The sequence below is a fragment of the Platichthys flesus genome, chromosome 17, assembly GCF_949316205.1.
Source record: "Platichthys flesus chromosome 17, fPlaFle2.1, whole genome shotgun sequence".
Taxonomy (NCBI): domain Eukaryota; kingdom Metazoa; phylum Chordata; class Actinopteri; order Pleuronectiformes; family Pleuronectidae; genus Platichthys; species Platichthys flesus.
In genome coordinates this window covers 3,374,757-3,393,851 of record NC_084961.1, presented here as the reverse complement: position 1 = coordinate 3,393,851, position 19,095 = coordinate 3,374,757, and the positions used below count along the sequence as shown (strand labels likewise).

Genomic DNA, 19,095 nt, shown 5'->3' with positions numbered 1-19,095 from the left:
AATCATTTAGAATAAGATCTGTTCAAATCCAGAGCAGATGAGCAAGAGGAATAATTACAGCAGCCAATAACTGTTCCCACATAATGTGAACAACTATTGTTTTATTAATAATAATAATAATAATAATAATATTGATAATGATACCGGTCAACACAAAGGAGCACCAGTAACAGACCGTCATTGGACTGTCTCACCACAAAGGGCCTGTGAGGAAGAAGCCGTCTCCACCTGGAACCTCAGTAGCGCCTCATGAGTTTGAATGTGTGGTTACTGATCAGGTCAAAGTCCCATGAACCCAGTGGCGTGATGACAGACGCCTGCATGACTCACGTCTCTTTCCAACCTCACTCCCTGATGTGTGGATGTCAAGTGACGGCTGGTCAGCAGTAGAAGTTATCGGCCATCTTCCTCATTCTGTTATTGCAGCGGCCGACACTGGCCGGCGGTGGTGGTGAGCTGGGCCCGCAGCGAAATGCAACGACTGTATCTGATGACTCATAAGAGTAACTAACAAGGCGGGTCTGACCACCTGAGCCTGCGTCCATCAGCATTAAGTCCACCTCGTCACCAGAAGGTGATTTATCTACAGGGGCGTTATCTCCATTTTGGGTCATCCCAACAGAGCCACCTGTCATCTGCTCTCTTTTGAGGTTTGGGTGGTAGTGCTTGTAATATATTATTTTAAATAAGAGGCCAAGGACGTAAACAGACACGACACTGACAGCAGTGATTACAGCATTAAAGAGGGTTATTCCACTGTGAGATGGTTCTGTGGTTATCTTCCAGCACCACAGGCCGCAGAGGAGGGATATATCCACCAGTTTGTACCCATGGTAGAACAGCAGCCTGGTCCTGGTGCTCCCCTCCGCCACATTAAACCAGTTGAAATACCAAATGAGGCCCACAGTGGCTTGGTAAAGCCACTCTGCACCGGGGCTGTCCATGAAGCTGGTCTTGGATCTCCAGGCGAAGAAGAACAAAAGCAGCCAGGAGCAAACGAAGTGGCTGAAGATGAAGCAGGGCAGCACGGAGGCGAAGAGGGCGAGGGCCACGACCCGAGACGCGATGAAGAGCAGGTTCCAGATGAAGTAGACCACCGAGGAGACCAGCCCCTGGTCCATCTTGTCGGGCAGGAAGGAGCGCAGGGAGCGGTGGTACATGGTCACACTGATGGCGATGGCTGCGGCCGAGCCGAGGGCCTTCAGCACTGAGGAGGAGAAGAGGTCAGAGGTCAAGAGGCCGAATGTCAGGGAGACGGAAGCACCGAGGTCCAGGTTGGACTGAAGCAAGAAAACACGTTTATATTAAATCTATGTTTTCACATCAGTGGGTTTAAGTGGTGAACTCCTCAGGTTCTAGAGCTCTAAGGAAGGCAGACAAACTTCAGCACTGGAATTAAGTAAGAACATCACCGGTCACAGGGTCCAGCTGACCCCGCTGCAGGATGATGGTGAGCATGAGCACGAGCTGAGGGCTGCTCTCCGAGAACGTCTCAAACAGCCGCAGCATGCTGAGGTCGTGGGTCAGGAACACGGCCACATCCTCAGGCCGGCGGGACTTTGTGAGGAAGTTCTGGACAGAAACCTCCACGACGCCAGCATGCCTGAGAAGAGAGAGAATGAGTTAATCCCATAATAAATGATATTACTAAGCAAGTTAACTGTAGATCCAGGGGCCCAAAAGGTCCCATCAATGGTTTCATTCCAAAATGTCCATCCTCCTTTGTGTAGTCGGACACTTTGTGGGTCCTTTACATATTTTTGTATCAAAGTGTGGTCGCATGTAGCTCTAATTTTATTGCATAGAACAAATAATTCAGAGTAAGCTTTCTTAGTTCAGGTTACATTTAGCTGAGGCTTTCATCTAAAGCTACTTACAATAAGTGAATTGAACTATGAGACCAGCAAGAATCAGGAATTACAGGTTGATTCAAACTGGGAGAGCATTTCCCTGGGAGGAAAACCAGTTCAGTCTTGTCAAGGTTGACTTTCAGGTTCAAGTTTTATTCATGTGGTTGTATTAATTTTTTGTTTTAATTTATAGTTATTCGTTATAGAGCTGAGGGTTGGTTACTGACATCTTAGTAATTAATGCCAAACATATAATGCCAAATATATCTGTATCAGACACTTTTACTCCCTAATATCAGTACCAATCCTAAAAACACATCAGACAAGCTGTAAGAAAACAAATCAAATATATATTGAGTTTCTTTGAAAATTGGGGAACTGGGAAATCTATGTAGGAGAAGCTGGTACCAGTGAATATTTGGCATCTTTGGTGTCACTAGGGAGTAATTCTTAGTTTCAGTTCTTTATGAAAGTTTCATCTGGGAATGAAAAGCCGTGAATTCTGGCTTCTACAAAAGCCAGTTTACATAATAGGAATATTCATGTGATCAAATCAAGTATGAGAAGATGCCTCGATTAACTTCATTATATTCCTCCATGAATACAAAGACATTTTCACATACGAGCTGGAGGGACTATCCGAGGGTGGAGTACACAGATGAATATCTGAAAACGAAACTGCCTGGTATTATACAGGTGATGCAATGTAATGTCAAACTGCTTCATTTACAGCTCTAAATACTATACAACATACAGGAGATGGGCCAGATTATAAGGCCACCTACCTGAAGTAGATTCCCAGCTGCAGCACATGAAGGAGGTGCAGCTGCCACAGTCTCAGGCAGCGCTCCACCTTGGTGTCCCTGCGAAAGTCCTCATAGCTGTACCAGAGCCAGCTGTAGAGCTGCCCCAGCACCGAGGAGCCGAGCAGGAACAGCAGCAGGACGCCGAGGCTCACGTACTCCCCTTCCTGGTAAAAACTCACAACTGCATAGAAATCCAGGACAATGTCGGCCACCAGGAACACCAGACCCAGGAGAGTGAAGAGGAAGTCCACAGGGCGATACTTAAACACAGCCTGGGAGTCGTTTACCGGCTGATCTGAGGGCTGCTCCATGCCGGAGCCCTGTTGACACTTGTTGGAGAAAAAGACAACTGAAAGTAGGAATGGAGCAAGGTTCAGAGTTGAACCTACAACGTGTGACCACTCCCACAGGACAACCCTCTGGAGCTCACAGCACAACTTAAAGACAAACTGTTGAGCAGCTGTTTCCTATTCAGGTTGTGTCACTTCTGGGAAAAGGAACAAGTGCAAACACACAAATTGAAACTGTTCATACAGGTATTTGTTTTTAATAGTTGCACGTGGCAAATGAGAAACACATCCACGCAGCAGAGGCTGGAGCACAAATCTTGTCTTGGAACATTAAGTATGAACATTTTTGTGAAATGAATCAACTAAAACAGGTTTGACATGTAAAAATAACACAAACGGCAACTTGAACAGACTTTTAAAGAGATTTAAAGTGAACATGCTTCATCTACAATAACTGTTTAATACCTTATTACTCATAAACTGAGGGAAAAGTTTGTTTTGATGAGTTTGAACTGAAGTTATAGGGAAGTTCTGCGACAATTAAACAAGAGAATGACTCATAAGTAGAGCTTATGAGTCGGATCTACATTCAAGGTCCTTCAGAGAGGTTGTAGTGGTAGCAGCTGTAACACAACCCAACAGTACAACACAGACACACATTCACAACGCACATCCGTTGTCTTGTGAAACCCCTGAATAGTATAAACTTTAAAGTTTTAAAACAAATTCCAAAAGTAACAGGGATCAGAGGTTGGTAACATGTTGAGAAATTAGAATGTTTGCATTGTGGAAAAACAAGATGTTGACGCAACCACAACAAACCTTTGGCAATAAGTGAAACAACTTCCACATGTACAAGTTGACTTCATGTATCAGGACATTCAAATACATTCACCTGTAAAAAAGGGACTCTAAAACCTAGCTTATCATATTACAGCAGCTTCAAGTAGAGTGGAGATGTATTGCTGTGTATTCTGTGTGATGAAAACAGGATTTTGTTTTATCTTATTCCTTTAATATTTCTTCTTGTATTAAGTCGTACCTGAATATGTTGGTTATTTGCTCTATTGGAATATGATATCGTAAAAGCACATGTACCGTGAATACTGTGAATAGGATTTTGTTTCAAGTATTGTTTCTGAGCTTGTGTGTTGGTTGAAATCCGGTGGCAGTGTTCGTGTCCAGGATCTTTAGGCTTCATTTCTTTCCTTCTTCATGATAAACAGTCTGTGGTTAACACTGAGCACAGGAAACAGTCGATGGAGACGGACAGAACTCCATCACTTCCACACAAGGTTACGTTTATCGGCTGAATACGATTGGCTGAGACATCACAGACATCACAGACATGGGGATTCTGCTTTACTGGTTTTGTCCGTCTGTCCAACGTCTTTCTGCTCCGAGTAAAAATGAGAAGCGTGGCAGGCCATGCGTTTGTTGAGCAGCTGGGAGGACAGCGCGCCGTCCTGGATGGAGATGTCTCTGAAGGACACTTCGGCATCAGGCAGATCCGCGGGCAGCCCGGGGTCCCTCATCGGGGGCCTCCACAGTTTGGGGTGGAAGCAGCAGTAGTAGAGGGTTTTGAAGAGCAGTCCCAGGAGGTAGATGAGAGGTAGAGTGATGATCAGAGGCAGGGCGTAGGACTCCGTCTGGACCGGGTCTCTGTAGCACCACCAGGTCACCAGCAGGATTCCAGCGTCCGTGGTGATGAAGGAATGGTAGACGAGGCTCCGGCCCCGGGTCCGACCGTCGGCCACATTGAACCAGCTGAAGTACCAGATGAGTCCCACGGTGGCCCGGTAGAGCCACTCGCCAGCCACGCTGTCCATGAAGTACGTCCTCTGCCGCCACACCCACAACACAAACACAAGCCACAGGATGAGGAAGTGGACGCCGATGTACCCGGGCAGCACCGAGGCGAACAGAGCGAGCGCCGCCACACGGGGGGCGATGAGCAGCAGGTTCCACAGGAAGTAGATCAGGGAGGAACCCCAGCCCTGCTTGGCTTTGTCCGGGAGGAAGGAGCGCAGGGAGCGGTGGTAGTCCACCACCATCCAGGCGATGGAGGTGGTGGATGCAGCGATGCTCACAACTGCAAAAACAGAAGTTGATCTATCAGTGGGGCAACCAAGAGGAAGTGAACATGACCACACACACATGTCGTGACTTACCAGGACCCTGATAGAGTTCTGGAGGAAACCTCAACCCTGCAGCTGTATTTTATTCAACCTCAAAACATGCATTTGCTTGTAGGTAAATCCAGTAAAGAGGAACTCACACTGGACCGTCCTGGCCTTGTTGGTGCTCAGCATGACGTAGATCATGAGGGTGAGCTGCGGCGCGCTCTCACAGAACGTCTCGATGAGGCGCAGCATGCTGAGGTCATGTGTCAGGTACACGGCGTACTCGGACCCTTCCTCCTTCCGCCACCAAACCCTGAAGCCTTGAAGTATGGCGGAGATGTGCCTGCATGGAGGGGCGTGTGAGAGAGGAGCATGAGACACACACAAACTGTGAGAACAAGTCACAAACCAAACCCACAAAGCTTTTACAAAGAAAAGAAGCAATGTGGCATTGAGCGTTTTATGAAGCTGAGAATCACGCCCTTCATTCTCAACGCTTTTCAAATCCTATTGACTCACTGTTTGTTGTGTATTCTAAGAATCCAGTTCTCTTCTGGCAGATTAGATTTATTTGTTTCCAAACCGGATTTACAGTCAGAACCTGACAAATATCATTACATGCCTGGTTGAGTTTCTCTATGGGAGAAATGAGCAGAGAGTGTGGTACTGCAGCAGGGAAGGTGTGATCATGGTGAAGAAAAATAATCACTTAGGAAAAGTTTTGAGTAAAAATGTCTAAACTATTTACATCATCAAACATTAACATAGAACAAATGTTATTACATATCTAATTTGGGAATGGTTAAGCAAACTTTAAAGTGATCTAGCAACACTTTGTTTCATGCAAATCTTTTGATGAAACTCTGCACATGTTGGGAAATCACTATAAATAACACACAAGCTATTCTTCACCATTGATACAGTCAAATAGCTACTGGTGCTGTAAATCATAGTCATACTGGGAGTGATTTCCCTATATTAATAAATAGAGAAAGAATGCCCCTTGTAATAAGCCTGATGTGATAAAATGTTATTTTCAATCAGCAGAGGTCCTTTTTCTGCCAGAAGACGAATAACAAAACAAAGTTATGAGATTAAAGAGTCAGAAAGTCATGTTTATGAGATATTAACTCAGTACTTTTAGAAAGTTTCCCATTATAATGACCAACAGGACTCTTTTAACAATTCTATTACATTATTAATATTAATATTCAGTCCAGTCCGCCTCGCGGCTGAAGGTTTTAAACTCTAACATCTGAGCTGAACTCCTGGATCGATGTGAGTGTGGAGCCAGAGACCGGGTCTCACCTGCAGAGGAAGCCGAGCTGCAGCACATGTAGCAGGCAGCAGAGCTTCACCCGGTCCCCGAACAGCACCGTCCCCGCTCCGGGCCGCCCGCTGAACCCGGGCAGCTCCCGGTCGTACTTGAACCAGAACCAGCTGAACATCTGGACCACGACCGAGGACAGGACCATGAGGCCGACCAGCACCGAGAACCACAGCAGGTCCCCGCGGCAGTAAAACTCGGTGGCCACCCACACGTCCGATGCCCAGTCCACCAGGAAGGTGCACACTCCGATCACCGAGAACACGAAGTCGATCCAGGAGTATTTCGAGAAAGCGGAGCGCTCCATGTCCGAGCCCCGGGGGAGGGGGGGGGGGGACTAGCCGACCTGTTGCTGCGAAGCTAACATGGAGCTAACGCCGAGTACCGTTACTTCCCTCCCGCTCCAAACACGCTCCTCAACCCATTGAAGGAGCGAGTTGTCGGGACTCTACCGGCTGAGCGAACCCGCGTCGACCTGCTCCACCGGGGCGACATCAGCCCGCGGCGGACATTGTGTGAAGGAAAGCGGCAAAAGAAAAGTTTAGAGGACCGGGGACAGGACAGGGACGCTCGGTGTGTGTGCGGCTCTTAACCCCGCCCCCCGCGGATTACACAGGTCACGACAGGTCGAGCCGTCAGGGAGGGACAGGTTGAGCAATTAAAGACCCCCAACATGTTCGATAGTAACGGGTTATTCGATTAGTCGATTCTAAAGGTCGGTAGAAATACACTTATATTGTATTGTATTGTATTAATAGACCGGTATTAGGCCACGTCCCATTACACCTCAGAGCTCGGCCCTAGTAGCCGCAACTCTTTTTATTATACCATTACATTACTTTACTTTACATTACTTTACATAACCATGGCTTGGTTTAATTTCCTAGTTCTTTAAAACTACACATAGTACTGTCTAACTATTGTCTGTGTACGTTTTATTACGATGTTAGTTGGAGTGAAGTGCAGCGTAACGCGTTATTATAATCTCTTCTTTGGTAACAATGGCCTCATGTCTAATGTAAACACTGTCTCTTTGCACCTGGGAGGGTATCAGGTCAGGTTATTCTGATGGGACATCTAAATAATAACGGTTTATGTTATGAGCTGTGGCTAGTAGGTTAATGTAAACATTGTTGTAACTTTTACTGATGTATATCTTGTGCCCTAGGTCTTGCCTGCGAGTCAAGGCGCCCCCTGACAGTCTGAACTCGGGTCCCAACAAACCCTCCTTCCCACTACTGAAGCCACGCCTCCCGCCGCCGCGACCTATTGTGTGAGAGGAGCGCGTGCATGTGCCTCCGCCGCCTCGCGCTTGCTCGCTTCACGCCGCGCTAGCACACGAGCTAACAAGATGTCCAGGGTGTACATCGGCCGACTGAGCTACCGCGCCCGGGAGAAGGACGTGGAGCGGTTCTTCAAGGGCTACGGGAAGATCCTGGAGGTGGACCTGAAGAACGGGTAACGACTCCCTCCCTCCGGATTCGGTCTTTATTTGGTTTCCCCCGTGGAGCCACCGCGCTGCAGGCCGCGCACCAGACGCCCTGACCAGGCCTATCTGAAGGGCCTAGCATGCTAATGCTACACCCGCCGCCGTGTATCTTGTGATCTAATCCCCACGGATGTGCTAGCTCTGCTTGAACCCGCGTTTCTCGGTGTTTGATGCGTGTTTATCTCGGCCGTGCGTGGCCCCTCGGTGGGATTTGTTCGATCTCCTCCACACAGCCGCGGCTAGCTAACCGGAGCTAGCCGTTTGACGTGGCAATGTCACGGGCGCTTGTTTGTGTTTGGTGCACAACCCGCACGTGTAAATCCCGAGGAGCGGAGACACTTTGTTCGAATATCGTGCGCGTGTTGTTAAACGTGTTCAAACGTGTTCGCAGCTGCACGCGCCGACTTCCTCTTTTAGCTCATACATTCGTACAGAGAGCGCTGCGGTGATTGGTTGAGTGGAACCTTCACACGTTCGAGACCGGTCTGAACCGTGTAGCTCCAGGCGCGGTGCCCTTTGATGTGTGAAGTAAATAAATAAGCCAATTGAACGATAGTGCTTTTATTGTGTAATAGAGCTATGATCCTATTGTTATTGATAATGATTGACTAAGGAAATAATACATTCATAGAATTTGATTGTGTAACAAAGCTGGAGATGTTGTTATAATTAATCAACATGTTTCAACACAACAATCAATCACTTTCTATTAGATCTATATAATGGGAAATGGGTTTTGGTGTACATTCATGATTAGAATTGTTACATTTATATTTTTGTTTTTATTTTGAAGTTGTTTATAGTAAAGTTTATGCTTAAACTGTAAAATGCCAAACCTCATTTCATTACTCTCTGTTCTCTGATAACACAATCTTAGGAAAACTCAGAAATTATGCACTCCCTATTATTATAGTACATGTGTTAGTGGTCTTGAGTGTAAACACCTGACCTGTGCTGTGTGTTGTTGTTGTTGTATGCATCCTTTGTTGTAACCCAGTGTCTTCTTCCCACTGCAGCTATGGGTTTGTTGAATTCGATGACCCCCGCGACGCAGACGATGCCGTGTACGACCTGAACGGCAAAGAGCTGTGTGGAGAGCGGGTCATCGTGGAGCACACCAAGGGGCCCCGGCGTGATGGAGGCTACGGTGGTGGTGGTGGTGGAGGAGGAGGAGGAGGAGGCGGCGGAAGGAGTAAGTGTCCAGAAGGGTACTTCTGTCATTTCACATGAATGATTTCATTTGGCGAGAGATTTCATTCATTTAAGGGAATCATTGATCTAAAGTTACGAAGGGGTGCAAACGTTTTAAATCTCGTCCTTGGTGGCTGCTGTGCGTTCAACTCACATCCAAGTTTTTGATAACAAACTCTGGGGTTGTCTGTTTGTGATACTTTTCATTCTATACATTTAGCTTAAGAATGTTTTGATACAGGCCTAGATGGTAAATATATTAAATCTGCGATTATATATAACAAAACGTATTTTCCCAGCCATAAAAGATGCACAGATAATAATACCAGGGACTTCTTTTTCTTGGACCACAGACCACGACAAACCGTTACAATCCCCCTCACAGTCTTCAGGGCATCCCAGAGGTCATCAAACTACAAGTGGGTCAGCAGCATTTCCAAATTTTCTTTTACGTTTTTTGAAAGCTAGTAGTGTGACAGTTTGGGGCGTAACCCTGGTGTCAGTGGGTCCTCCTGGTCTCTGATTAGCTTGTTTAGGTGTGTCTTAGTGTCGCCCATTCCAAAGTCTCTGTTTTTATTTTTGTGTTGCAAGTAGACGAGTTAGAAGGCGCTCGAGCAGCACTCTCTGCGGCGCCTAGCGGCTCTGTCGTCTAGAAGAATAGTGGAGCTGGGTGGAGGTTTCCTTGTCAGTGTGCACCAGAGCCACCAATGACTTGACAAATCTTGGGTTTCCATGTGTTGTGAATATGTGATGGGGCTTAATGATAGATAATATAACTGTCTTGATTTGAAATATTGTAAAATAACCGTACTGATTGTCAAAAATATCTTGTTATCTATTGATGTCTTATTCCATTTTTTTTTTTTTTATTTAAAATGACTGTCAATTTAAAGGTAAAGATTTAACAAAGAACCTCAATGTTTTAATTGAAAGAGTCCTTTGCTGACTGCCTGCCCCTATTGCTGGCCATGGTGTCCCCCCTTTCCAAGAGTGTGGTTTGACCATTCTGGGCCCCTGGGCAGACCAAAAAAGGGAGCCATTGTGAATGAAGACCGCTTTTCCCATTAGGCCAAGGCCGGGTGGTGAGGATGCCATGGGGTTAGGAACAGATGTGGGTTCAGCTCTTATAGGTGCCTGAAAAAAACAGAACATGTTTTGTAACAGTGAAATGTTTTAGATAGGCTAGCTTAGAAACTTGATGTAGTTCACCGTAAGTACTTCCTGGATCAGTTATGTTCTTGAATTTGATTTGTTAAGATTACAGGCTTAGTGAGCGTTTCTAAAAAAAGTTTTATCTGCTAAAGTTCTCATATAGGTGTAGGCTTTTGAATAAATTCATAGGAATATACTTTTTTTCTGGATTTAAATGATTTTTTTTTGTAATATTTTTTTCCTTTTCCAAGAGAATATTGGAATGTTTGGTAGGGTGTAGCTCTGAGTGTAGTGTAACTGCATCACCGCAGTTTGTGCCTGGTCCTCATTTCCCTGTTTCCCTGTTACCTTGAAAGGTGGATATGGACGCTTTGGAAGAGACAGATATGGTCCGCCTATAAGGACAGACTATCGGCTCATTGTTGAGAATCTTTCCAGCCGCTGCAGCTGGCAGGATTTAAAGGTAAGACGTTCTCACACAGATGATTCAAACTGAAAAACACAGAATTTACTCATTAGACTGTGACAACGAGCATCAGTGGCTGACTTCGTCTCCCCGTCTCTGAAGGACTACATGAGGCAGGCAGGGGAGGTGACTTACGCCGACACCCACAAGGGCCGGAAAAACGAGGGGGTGATAGAGTTCAGGCTCTACTCTGACATGAAGAGGGCCCTGGAGAAGCTGGACGGCACCGAGGTGAACGGCAGAAAGATCCGGCTCATCGAGGACCGACCCGGAGCCCGGCGCCGCCGCTCTTACTCCCGCAGCCGCAGCCACTCCAGGTGAGAGACACATCACTGCATTGATTCATATCTTTAGATTCGTATGTTTACAATCAGCAATACAGCCTGAGAGAGAAGCATATAAGTGTTAAGGGAAGAGAAATAGGGATTTAACAGATTGATGCTGACATATTCTTTTTGTTTCTTCGACTCAGGTCTCGCTCCAGGAGCCGCAGGTCTCGCAAGAGCCGCAGCCGCAGTGAGAGCAGCAGTCGCAGCCGCTCTCGCTCCAGGTGAGAAATCTGAGCTCCACCAGAGGAGAGTGTGATCGGGGGGGGCTGTGGTTTTACTAGATATGCACCAGTCTGACTCTTACCGGTAACTTTTTGGCCATGGCACTGAAATCGGTCTGTAGTGGCATTGATTAACAAGCTATATCACTTTGGTACTGACAGGTTCTTAAGTTCTGGTTGTTGTGGATGTTTTTATTAAATGAGAAAGTTGAGCAGACCAAAGAATGTAATATAACATGTAGTTCTGTTTCTTGTCCACAGGGCGGCGTCCCATTCCCGCAGCCGATCTCGTAGCAAGAAGAATAAGACTAAGGTGAAGAAGGAGGAGGAGGAGCGCAGCAACGGTGCTCAGAAGAACAAGGATCGCAGCAGGAGCCGCTCCCCCAGGAGCCGCTCCCCCAAGAGCCCTAAGAGCCGCTCCCCCAAGAGCCGCAGCCCCAAGAGCAAAAAGGCCAAGAAGGAAGGGAAGAAGATAAAGAAGGAGGATTCCCGGTCCAGGTCCCGCTCTCGCTCCAGGTCTCGTTCTCGATCAGGAATCAAAGATCGCTCCAGGAAGTCGGGCTCAAAGGGCCGCGAGCCGCCGAAGAGTGACGAGGAGGGAGGCGAGCCCGAGAGGGGCTCTCGCTCCCGGTCCCGCAGCCCGGTCGACCTCAAATCCAGAGCCAGGTCCAAATCCCGGTCTAAATCCAAGTCCCGCTCCCCCCCACCTGCCAAAGCCCGCACACACTCCCGGTCCGCCTCACGATCAGAGTCCCGCTCCAAATCCCGCTCCCCGTCTCGTTCCCGTTCCCGCTCCTAGTTTCAGGTCGTGGACTGTTTGTCATGAGCCCTCATCCCAGTGTCTCCCCCCCACCACCACCCCACACCCCCGTCCCTCTTCTACGTCCCCCAGACGCTGCCCCTGCCTCCTGTTTTTTGATAAATAGCTGTAGGAAACCAGGCACTCCCGCTTGATGTCTTTTATGCTCATGCTTCTCCATTTCATTTGACCTTTACGCAGCATTTGTTTTCATTAGACGTCTCGTGTGGAGGTGTTTGTAAAATAACAGGGTGCAATCTCAGTTTTATAAGTTTAAATGATATGGTGTGTGTGCGTGTGTCTTTAGCCTTTTTTTAATCACATGTAGGAGCATACCGTTTTTTTGTCAATATGCCTGGTGGGATCGTGTTGTGACATCTCCTCACCTTTTGTGAAACCCTTGTATCATTTTATTTCAGATTAAAAAAAAAAAATACCAGCTCTGGATTTGGTTTTGTATCTGTGGTCCTTTTGTTCTACTGCAACAGATTCTTTTCTTTTATACATCGGTACAGCTGCAAAAACACGCAAGGGAATTTTCTTAAAATTTGGGCAAAATGTTAATTCACCCTCAGATTAACCAACTACATTCACAAAACATGTTTTTGTCTTAACATCTCAATTCTGCGTTAATACAATGTCTACACAACTTTAACCAGATGTCACTTTGACTCAGATTAGATTTCAGTTGCGTCACAAGTCTCAAAGAACAAAATGTACAGACACTGAAACTCCACTGGCTGGAGCCATTAAATTGCTGTGGTTCTACAGTCAACAGGCTGTTGCCCTCTTTGTTTGTGCAGCCAACCTTATCTGCTTATTTATTACCTAGTATATTTATGATTTCAACAATCTCTCAAAACAATAGTCAGGAACAGTTTATTTTCCTCCAGTCCATAAACACCCTCCTGCTGCCATTGTTCTTTTTAATAGGACCAATGTGACTGTATATTTACCATTTCTAAGCTGAAGTGTGAAATGGGAAATCAGATGAGACTAAGTGTCAGTTAAACATTAACTACAGTCAACTACATGAATTCACATTCAATAATTTGTGACTAAAGCTTCACATAACATTGGAACTCTGTGTGTTGTAGCTCCAGGTCACTCTGGACTGTGCGGGGAGAGGTTCATGTTTATACAGTATGTTGTTCATTTAGTAAAAAACGTGTTTAATTACACAAGCATTGAAGTAAGAGCAGTGCTAACATTCTCATGAGGCTACATCCATCGACTTCCTGATCAATCCTACACATGTACCTTTTTTCTGGAAGTCAAACTCGGTGATACAAGCTGCAGTTAAATCTGAACTATTCAATCTCATGTCTTTCATTGACCATGTGATTCAGTCCTGGTCCTTTAACCAGCAAAGCTCCTCATGTCTGAGGGAGAACATGCAGGCTGTAAACATCTGTTTGAAACTGTCCACGTCAGTCGTCATCGGAGGAAGACGAGCGATTCGTCCCGCCGCTGCTGTCTCTGTAACATCGGGCCATCAGACCCAGCTGCTCCATGGCCTCCTCGTAATCGGCCATCTCGGGCCCCTGGGAGAGGAAGCTAGGGGCCACATGGCGGATGTCGAAAGCGCCGGCAGCCCGATGCAGCTCCGACAGCCAGGTGCCGAGTGCAGGCCCGGACTGAAGGGACGTCATGACGGGGACGGACTTCACCAACGGGGCTGGCGCTGCAGAGAGGAGCGTGAGACGATACAGGTAAATGACAGAAAGTCACAGAAGCAATTAAAAGGTTGAAAATATAAAAATACTCACAGCCGGAGGGGGGGGCCTGGCTCTGCAGGAAGCCTTGAGGATTCAGGGACTGGCCGAAAATCTGAGGGAACGGTGGCGTCAACCTACTGGGAGTCGACACCAGTTGCAGAGCGCTGGGAGAGGACGGAGAGAGCGGTGGTTACAATACAGTGTCTCCTGTTGGGGTTAAACAGTTTAAATAACGAGTCTGTGTCAGGACTCACAGAGAAGCTGAAGGATAGAACGATCCGATGTAAGACGCCAGGACGTCTTCTCCGCTGAGGAGGCTGTGGAGGGGCGAGGAAGGTTCTGTCCCTGGAGCCAGAGAGCTGAAAGAAAGAAGATCAGTATTTCAGCAACACGTTGAAAACAGATTTCATTTCTAATGTGGTGATGACAGCCTGTATGTTTCTACAAGACTCTCTCATTCTTTATTAACTCCAGATAAAGCTGAAGCTTGATGTCTGTGTTTGCAGCCTCTGGACTCAATGTGGTTTTAGCACTTAGAGAATTTACTGAAACGTAGATGAAGCTGCTATGAATCCAAAATATAATGAAAAACGCTCACCTGATCAGTCTCTGGTCCTCAAAGCCTCTGAGCGTCGCCCACTGGCTGTAGCACTGACTGTCGTCTGGTTCCGGACACGCTGACAGAGGCTTCCAGGGCAGAGCGTCCGAACAGGCGCTCAGGGCGTCAGGCAGAGAGCTGCCGTGCATCATGGGAAAGGGGACGGCGCCGTAAGCAGCCACCACCTATAATTCAAAGGATCCGATCACAATGAGAGAGATGGGAAAAGGGAAGGACGACTTATTGATTTAGGTATCAGAGAAATTAACACATCCAGCTTTATGTGCAGTCTTTTTGTAATTATTTTTGGATTAAAGTAAAATTCACCTTTCTCCCCGATACGGCCAGCGAGTCTGCCATCTGCCACATGGGGACGCTGTTGTTCCTCAGCCTGTAAGGGACAGTGAGGGCGTCCAGGGCCAGAGCCAAGACGGCGCTGGAGTGGAACCACAGTGACGGCTGGACGGAGGGAAAACAGGGACAGAGAGAAATCAGAGAGACTATCAATCTTAAAATGTCCTTAATCACATCTATACTCAAAACAAAGTGGGGCATCTTAATTATATTTAAATTGTATCTATAGGTTTACTTTAAATCAATTAAATGTGGAAACAAAACAGGAAATTGTCTGAAATCAGCAAAGATAGATACAAAATATTCCCCACATATCATTCATCACTAGAAACATGAATAAGAGTTAATAAAACCAGACAGAAAAGCCTCACATCGAAGTTGAGGTGAGGGAAGGTTGGGGGAGAGGAGGGGCGTCGGCCCAGTCCTCCACGGAGAGTCAATGGGCAGAAGAACGAGCTGTGATTGGCCAGTTCAGCCGTTGCTAAAGTGCAGTTCAACATGTGGTAGAGGTTCTTCACTGGACTCTGGTGACAGAGAAACACCAAGTGTGAGAAGCCTGTTGACAAAACATCTGATTCTTAATACTGACTCGTAGACACAGAGACAACTCACTGAGTCCTGGTGACTGACGGGTGCTAAGCCCCAGGTCAGGATGCCTTTCCCGCTGTAAGAGTCCTGTAGCATCTCTGTGACCTTTGACCCCAGCCCTGCAAACCCGTCAGCAATGTCACAAAACACCTGGAAACCCTGAGAGGAAAACAGAAAGCAGAGGGAGGAGGAGAGATAGAAGATAACGTTTCTGAGAAGCAGAAGGTGGGAAAATAGTATTATCAAGATAATACAACAAAAGTGAATAAGAAGAGTGGAAACAGCTCAGTTACCTGGAGGTAATCACACTCTTCTGTGAAGAAGTGCAGTTTGTCCTCCAGCTCCTCGAGCACCGGCCCCTGCAGGAGAGCTTCTCCCTGACCGAAGGCCTCCAGCCGATGGGCCTCGCTGCGCACACACATGATTCTGTGTTAGAGACTTGAACCAACATCCACAAATCTGCATGTGATCGATATTAACAATGCAAACTGATGGCAGAGTAGGTTAACACATATTTCTGTACTTTGAATACGTTACAGAGAAAATCAAATGATCATTAAACCCTGTGTGTAATTCAGTGTTAAGTCCAATTGTGCATAAAGCCTGACATCTGCTGGAGAAAGGCCGGTACTGAAGCTTCAGTCTGCTCTAGGCAACTTGATTTCATCCATTTCTGTGCTTTGATTGTGATTCTTCCTCTTAATACAAAAAGTTTTTATATCATGTCGTCCTAAGATCTCATAACTATGACTTTATCTTTAAAATGTCACTGGTGGAAATAGGCTTCCATACGTTTGTTTGCTTTTCAACAGAAAAAGTTAAAATCAAATTCACATACAAAATAACTTATTTGTCCCAGGAGAACATTTCAAACTTGATGTCAGGCTTCAACTGGATGTAGATTTGAATTTCAAACACGCTAGGGAAGGTCTGACTCTGCACTTTACCCGTCCTGGTTGTACTGATGGATGACAGAGATGCTTTGAGGGTGCAGGTGGATCCGGAGGAAGTCGGACCACACCTTCACGTTGCCCTCCAGCCTGTAGGCCTTTTGGACTTGGGCCAGTCGACTGTTCACCGTGTCCACTCTCAGGGAACCAGCTGCTGGGAGATTGGTCAGACTGGTCACTGCAGTGCGACAGAACATCTTGTAATTGAGGTGAACTCGGTCTGGTTGAGGATTTGCTTACCTGGGAAACCCTTGGCGAGTATCTCTCCCTTATGGAAACAAAGAGCGCTGTTACTTAATTATATGAAGATGTTTATATCAAGTAGTAATATTTTGCCTTCACCATTAAAAGCCTGTCCTCACATGTCTCCTTACTTTTCTCTGACTATCTCCTCGGCTGATGAAAAGCAAATGTTTCTGGAGGTCAGTTTAATTTCTATCTTAAATTACTCACATCGAATTTATCCAGATCTTCAAGAAAAGGGTTTTTTGATGGGGGACTTTCTTTATGCATCAGGACACTTCCATCCCTGAAAGACAAAGCACATTCTTATATTGTGGTATTCAAATATCCGGGAATTGTTCATACAAACATGTGAAATGCAGCATTCATGGGAATGTGCTGTTTCAAAGAAAATGACATGTGAAGTGTTAAAACTCCCCCGGCACGTTTATATCGTCTTTGAAATGCAGATCAATGTTGAACCCACTCATTTACCATGTGATAGAAGTCGGGTCTTTTCCTGCATCGTACAGATTTCCCTCCTGCCGCAGTGTCCTGAGACTTCCTGAAACAGAAGAGGAGGAGACGTAGTTTTTAGAATAAATGTTTGTTTTACCAGGAGCATGAATTACAATGTCGTTTTCAGTCTAACACGCTCGGAATGAGTCGGTCTAATCTTACGGGGACTTAAATAAACTCCCACGAAAGCAAAGGGTGTTTCCAGCGTCAGTGTAAAGCACATGAGACGATTAAATTACCTTTGAGGTCCATGGCGATGAGGCGAGGAGTGTAGGTGACGTGTCCCCCCCGGGTCTGTCCTTCACGAAACACCACATCGCTCTGGATCTCTCCCAGCTGCTCCTCCGGGTCGTACGATAAAGAGGCATCCTGCGAACCAAGAATAGATTAACTACATTAACTCCACGGAAAATGCTCAAGTTGAAACACTTTCCCCCTCTGTGGGCAGATTTTAGGTTAAACTGCAGACCAGTATGTTTCCTCTTATCAATTTTATCCTATGCACTTTGGTTTTGATGGTGTTTTAAATGGGCTTTATCATTAGAACAACCTGCGTTATCCATCAGGGAGGCATCTGATAACTCCCATGACTCATTGCAGCACGACAAAAGGCCAAACAACACACAACAACAAACATGCAACAACCAGTCTGATACCTAGAAACACACAGCAACCACTGGTTTAAGTTGGATTTGTATCTGTTTGCAGCTCCTTCATAAACAAAACATTTGAAAGCACAGCACCAGTTCCCATACATATTGAATTGTGAATTTGTGCATCACTTAAATGTCGCCCCCTCTTAAGGTGGAACTCATCTCACTGTCTTCTTACTGGACAACTTTATAAATGTCTCCATCTTGGAAACAGAAAAGTGTTTAACGCTATTTTGATTTGTGCTTATTTCTTAAAGTGATTCCTCTTCTGGAGAATCTCACTCATTTCCTGCTGCGGGGACACTTCATCATTAGCATCGTTAGCATCGTTAGCATCACACAAACTAGTTGCTGACACTTTATTTCAGGCTCGAACCTCGAATCCATCTCATCACCTGCTATGATTAAATATAATTAAATATTACAACGTGCACATTTCAGCTGTTCTATCAACGTCAGGCACGTGAAAGTCCTGTCAACTCATGCGATGCTAGCTAGCTAACTCCGCTTTAGCTTAGCGTTAGCCGCCTCCCCTCACCTGTAAATTCCACCAGTGGGTCCCCACGAAGTTAGAATAGTGTCCGAGCTGAAGAGTGACGACCTCCCGGCAGGGGCCGCTCATCGTGAGGCTGCTCAACAACACGGATCCGAGGGAGAAGCGGCTTCTTCGGACATGTTGGGAGGAAACTCCAGTGACAAGCTAACGCGACGCTTCCGCCTCCCCCTGACGACGCGTGGATTCTATTGGCCGAGGGGAGGGTGAGGCGAGCTGTGATTGGATGTGACGGTGACGTCCGCAGGGATAGTTTGGTTTCATCGCGCCGTGGATTCACACGTGGTGTAAACATTCGGGTTTCAGGATCAGGATCAGAACCAGAACCAGGATCACGATTAGGATCAGGATCAGAACCAAAACCAGGATCAGAATCAGGATCAGAATCAGGATCACGGTTAAGATCAGAACCAGAACCAGGGTCAGGATCAGAATTAGAACCAGGATCAGGGTTTATTACCAAGTATTGGTAGTAGTTTTCACACTAGAGGAATTAGCTGTGGTGTGTTTGTTCAAGTATAAATATACAAATATAAAAAAGACATTTAAAAAAAAAAGTCACAACGAAGCTTTTAAACTATTATTATGACTATTATGATTATTGTTATTATTATTATTAAATATCAGTTTTATTTGCTGACAAACAAACCAATGAATCTTAACCCACATTGGAACACGTTGAGTTGAGTGAGTTTTATTACTTTTAAAATGCCTTTTAGATTATTCTGATGATTTAATTTGTTTTTAATCTGATTTAAACATGTTTCAGTGTCTGTGTTGCTTTGAAATGTAAATCTGATGCTTTCCTTCTCTCAGATTTATAAAAGAAGTCTTTGATATGATGCTGTAACAGATGTGAACAGTTTAATCTCATTATTGATGACCAGTGATTGTTTA

At 45.9% G+C, this 19,095-nt stretch overlaps 4 protein-coding genes across 6 annotated transcripts; 1 reads left to right on the top strand and 3 right to left on the bottom strand.

Moving 5' to 3' along the window:
• Positions 1–69: 69 nt before the first annotated feature.
• On the bottom strand, positions 70–3,020 carry LOC133972893 (XK-related protein 8-like). Its single transcript, XM_062410506.1, has 3 exons — positions 2,636–3,020; positions 1,413–1,603; positions 70–1,207 (listed from the first exon to the last, which is right to left on the bottom strand). Exons 1-3 carry the CDS (start codon positions 2,965–2,967, stop codon positions 381–383), a joined length of 1,350 nt encoding a protein of 449 aa, XP_062266490.1. The 5' UTR covers positions 2,968–3,020; the 3' UTR covers positions 70–380.
• A 154-nt stretch (positions 3,021–3,174) lies between these two features.
• Positions 3,175–7,138, bottom strand: xkr8.3 (XK related 8, tandem duplicate 3). Its single transcript, XM_062410507.1, has 3 exons — positions 6,378–7,138; positions 5,225–5,412; positions 3,175–5,038 (listed from the first exon to the last, which is right to left on the bottom strand). Exons 1-3 carry the CDS (start codon positions 6,701–6,703, stop codon positions 4,287–4,289), a joined length of 1,266 nt encoding a protein of 421 aa, XP_062266491.1. The 5' UTR covers positions 6,704–7,138; the 3' UTR covers positions 3,175–4,286.
• Positions 7,139–7,675: 537 nt separating this feature from the next.
• Positions 7,676–12,490, top strand: srsf4 (serine and arginine rich splicing factor 4). 2 transcript variants are annotated; one of them, XM_062409725.1, is made up of 7 exons: positions 7,676–7,854; positions 8,902–9,077; positions 9,430–9,495; positions 10,585–10,691; positions 10,797–11,011; positions 11,167–11,244; positions 11,506–12,490. In XM_062409725.1, the coding sequence occupies exons 1-7, from the start codon at positions 7,748–7,750 to the stop codon at positions 12,041–12,043; spliced, it is 1,287 nt and encodes a 428-aa protein (XP_062265709.1). In that variant the 5' UTR covers positions 7,676–7,747; the 3' UTR covers positions 12,044–12,490. The 2 variants fall into 2 exon arrangements, with proteins under 2 accessions (XP_062265709.1, XP_062265708.1); XM_062409724.1 differs by having other exon boundaries at positions 7,694–7,854; positions 9,430–9,499.
• Positions 12,491–12,909: 419 nt separating this feature from the next.
• Positions 12,910–18,357, bottom strand: msto1 (misato mitochondrial distribution and morphology regulator 1). 2 transcript variants are annotated; one of them, XM_062409714.1, is made up of 14 exons: positions 18,184–18,357; positions 17,232–17,361; positions 16,969–17,038; positions 16,705–16,780; positions 16,492–16,519; positions 16,249–16,405; positions 15,595–15,709; positions 15,326–15,460; positions 15,085–15,237; positions 14,687–14,818; positions 14,360–14,544; positions 14,016–14,120; positions 13,813–13,925; positions 12,910–13,727 (listed from the first exon to the last, which is right to left on the bottom strand). In XM_062409714.1, the coding sequence occupies exons 1-14, from the start codon at positions 18,265–18,267 to the stop codon at positions 13,474–13,476; spliced, it is 1,737 nt and encodes a 578-aa protein (XP_062265698.1). In that variant the 5' UTR covers positions 18,268–18,357; the 3' UTR covers positions 12,910–13,473. The 2 variants fall into 2 exon arrangements, with proteins under 2 accessions (XP_062265698.1, XP_062265699.1); XM_062409715.1 differs by having other exon boundaries at positions 16,249–16,402.
• Positions 18,358–19,095: the final 738 nt, after the last annotated feature.

Bases quoted from the DNA above. Each gene is read 5' to 3' on its own strand.
- LOC133972893 (XM_062410506.1), bottom strand. From the start codon at position 2,967: ATGGAGCAGCCCTCAGATCAGCCGGTAAACGACTCCCAGGCTGTGTTT. The intron at 1,604-2,635 runs GTAGGTGGCCTT...CTCTCTTCTCAG, and splicing joins CAGCTGGGAATCTACTTCAG to GCATGCTGGCGTCGTGGAGG. The intron at 1,208-1,412 runs GTGATGTTCTTA...TCTCCTCCTCAG, and splicing joins TCAGCTGGACCCTGTGACCG to TGCTGAAGGCCCTCGGCTCG.
- srsf4 (XM_062409725.1), top strand. From the start codon at position 7,748: ATGTCCAGGGTGTACATCGGCCGACTGAGCTACCGCGCCCGGGAGAAG. The intron at 9,496-10,584 runs GTGGGTCAGCAG...TTACCTTGAAAG, and splicing joins CAGAGGTCATCAAACTACAA to GTGGATATGGACGCTTTGGA. The intron at 11,245-11,505 runs GTGAGAAATCTG...TCTTGTCCACAG, and splicing joins CGCAGCCGCTCTCGCTCCAG to GGCGGCGTCCCATTCCCGCA.
- msto1 (XM_062409714.1), bottom strand. From the start codon at position 18,267: ATGAGCGGCCCCTGCCGGGAGGTCGTCACTCTTCAGCTCGGACACTAT. The intron at 15,710-16,248 runs GTAAAGTGCAGA...GTGTGTGCGCAG, and splicing joins CATCAGTACAACCAGGACGG to CGAGGCCCATCGGCTGGAGG. The intron at 15,238-15,325 runs GTGAGTTGTCTC...CTCTGTCACCAG, and splicing joins CCGTCAGTCACCAGGACTCA to AGTCCAGTGAAGAACCTCTA.
- xkr8.3 (XM_062410507.1), bottom strand. From the start codon at position 6,703: ATGGAGCGCTCCGCTTTCTCGAAATACTCCTGGATCGACTTCGTGTTC. The intron at 5,413-6,377 runs GTGAGACCCGGT...CCCTCCATGCAG, and splicing joins CAGCTCGGCTTCCTCTGCAG to GCACATCTCCGCCATACTTC. The intron at 5,039-5,224 runs GTGAGTTCCTCT...CTGTTTTTGCAG, and splicing joins CAAGGCCAGGACGGTCCAGT to TTGTGAGCATCGCTGCATCC.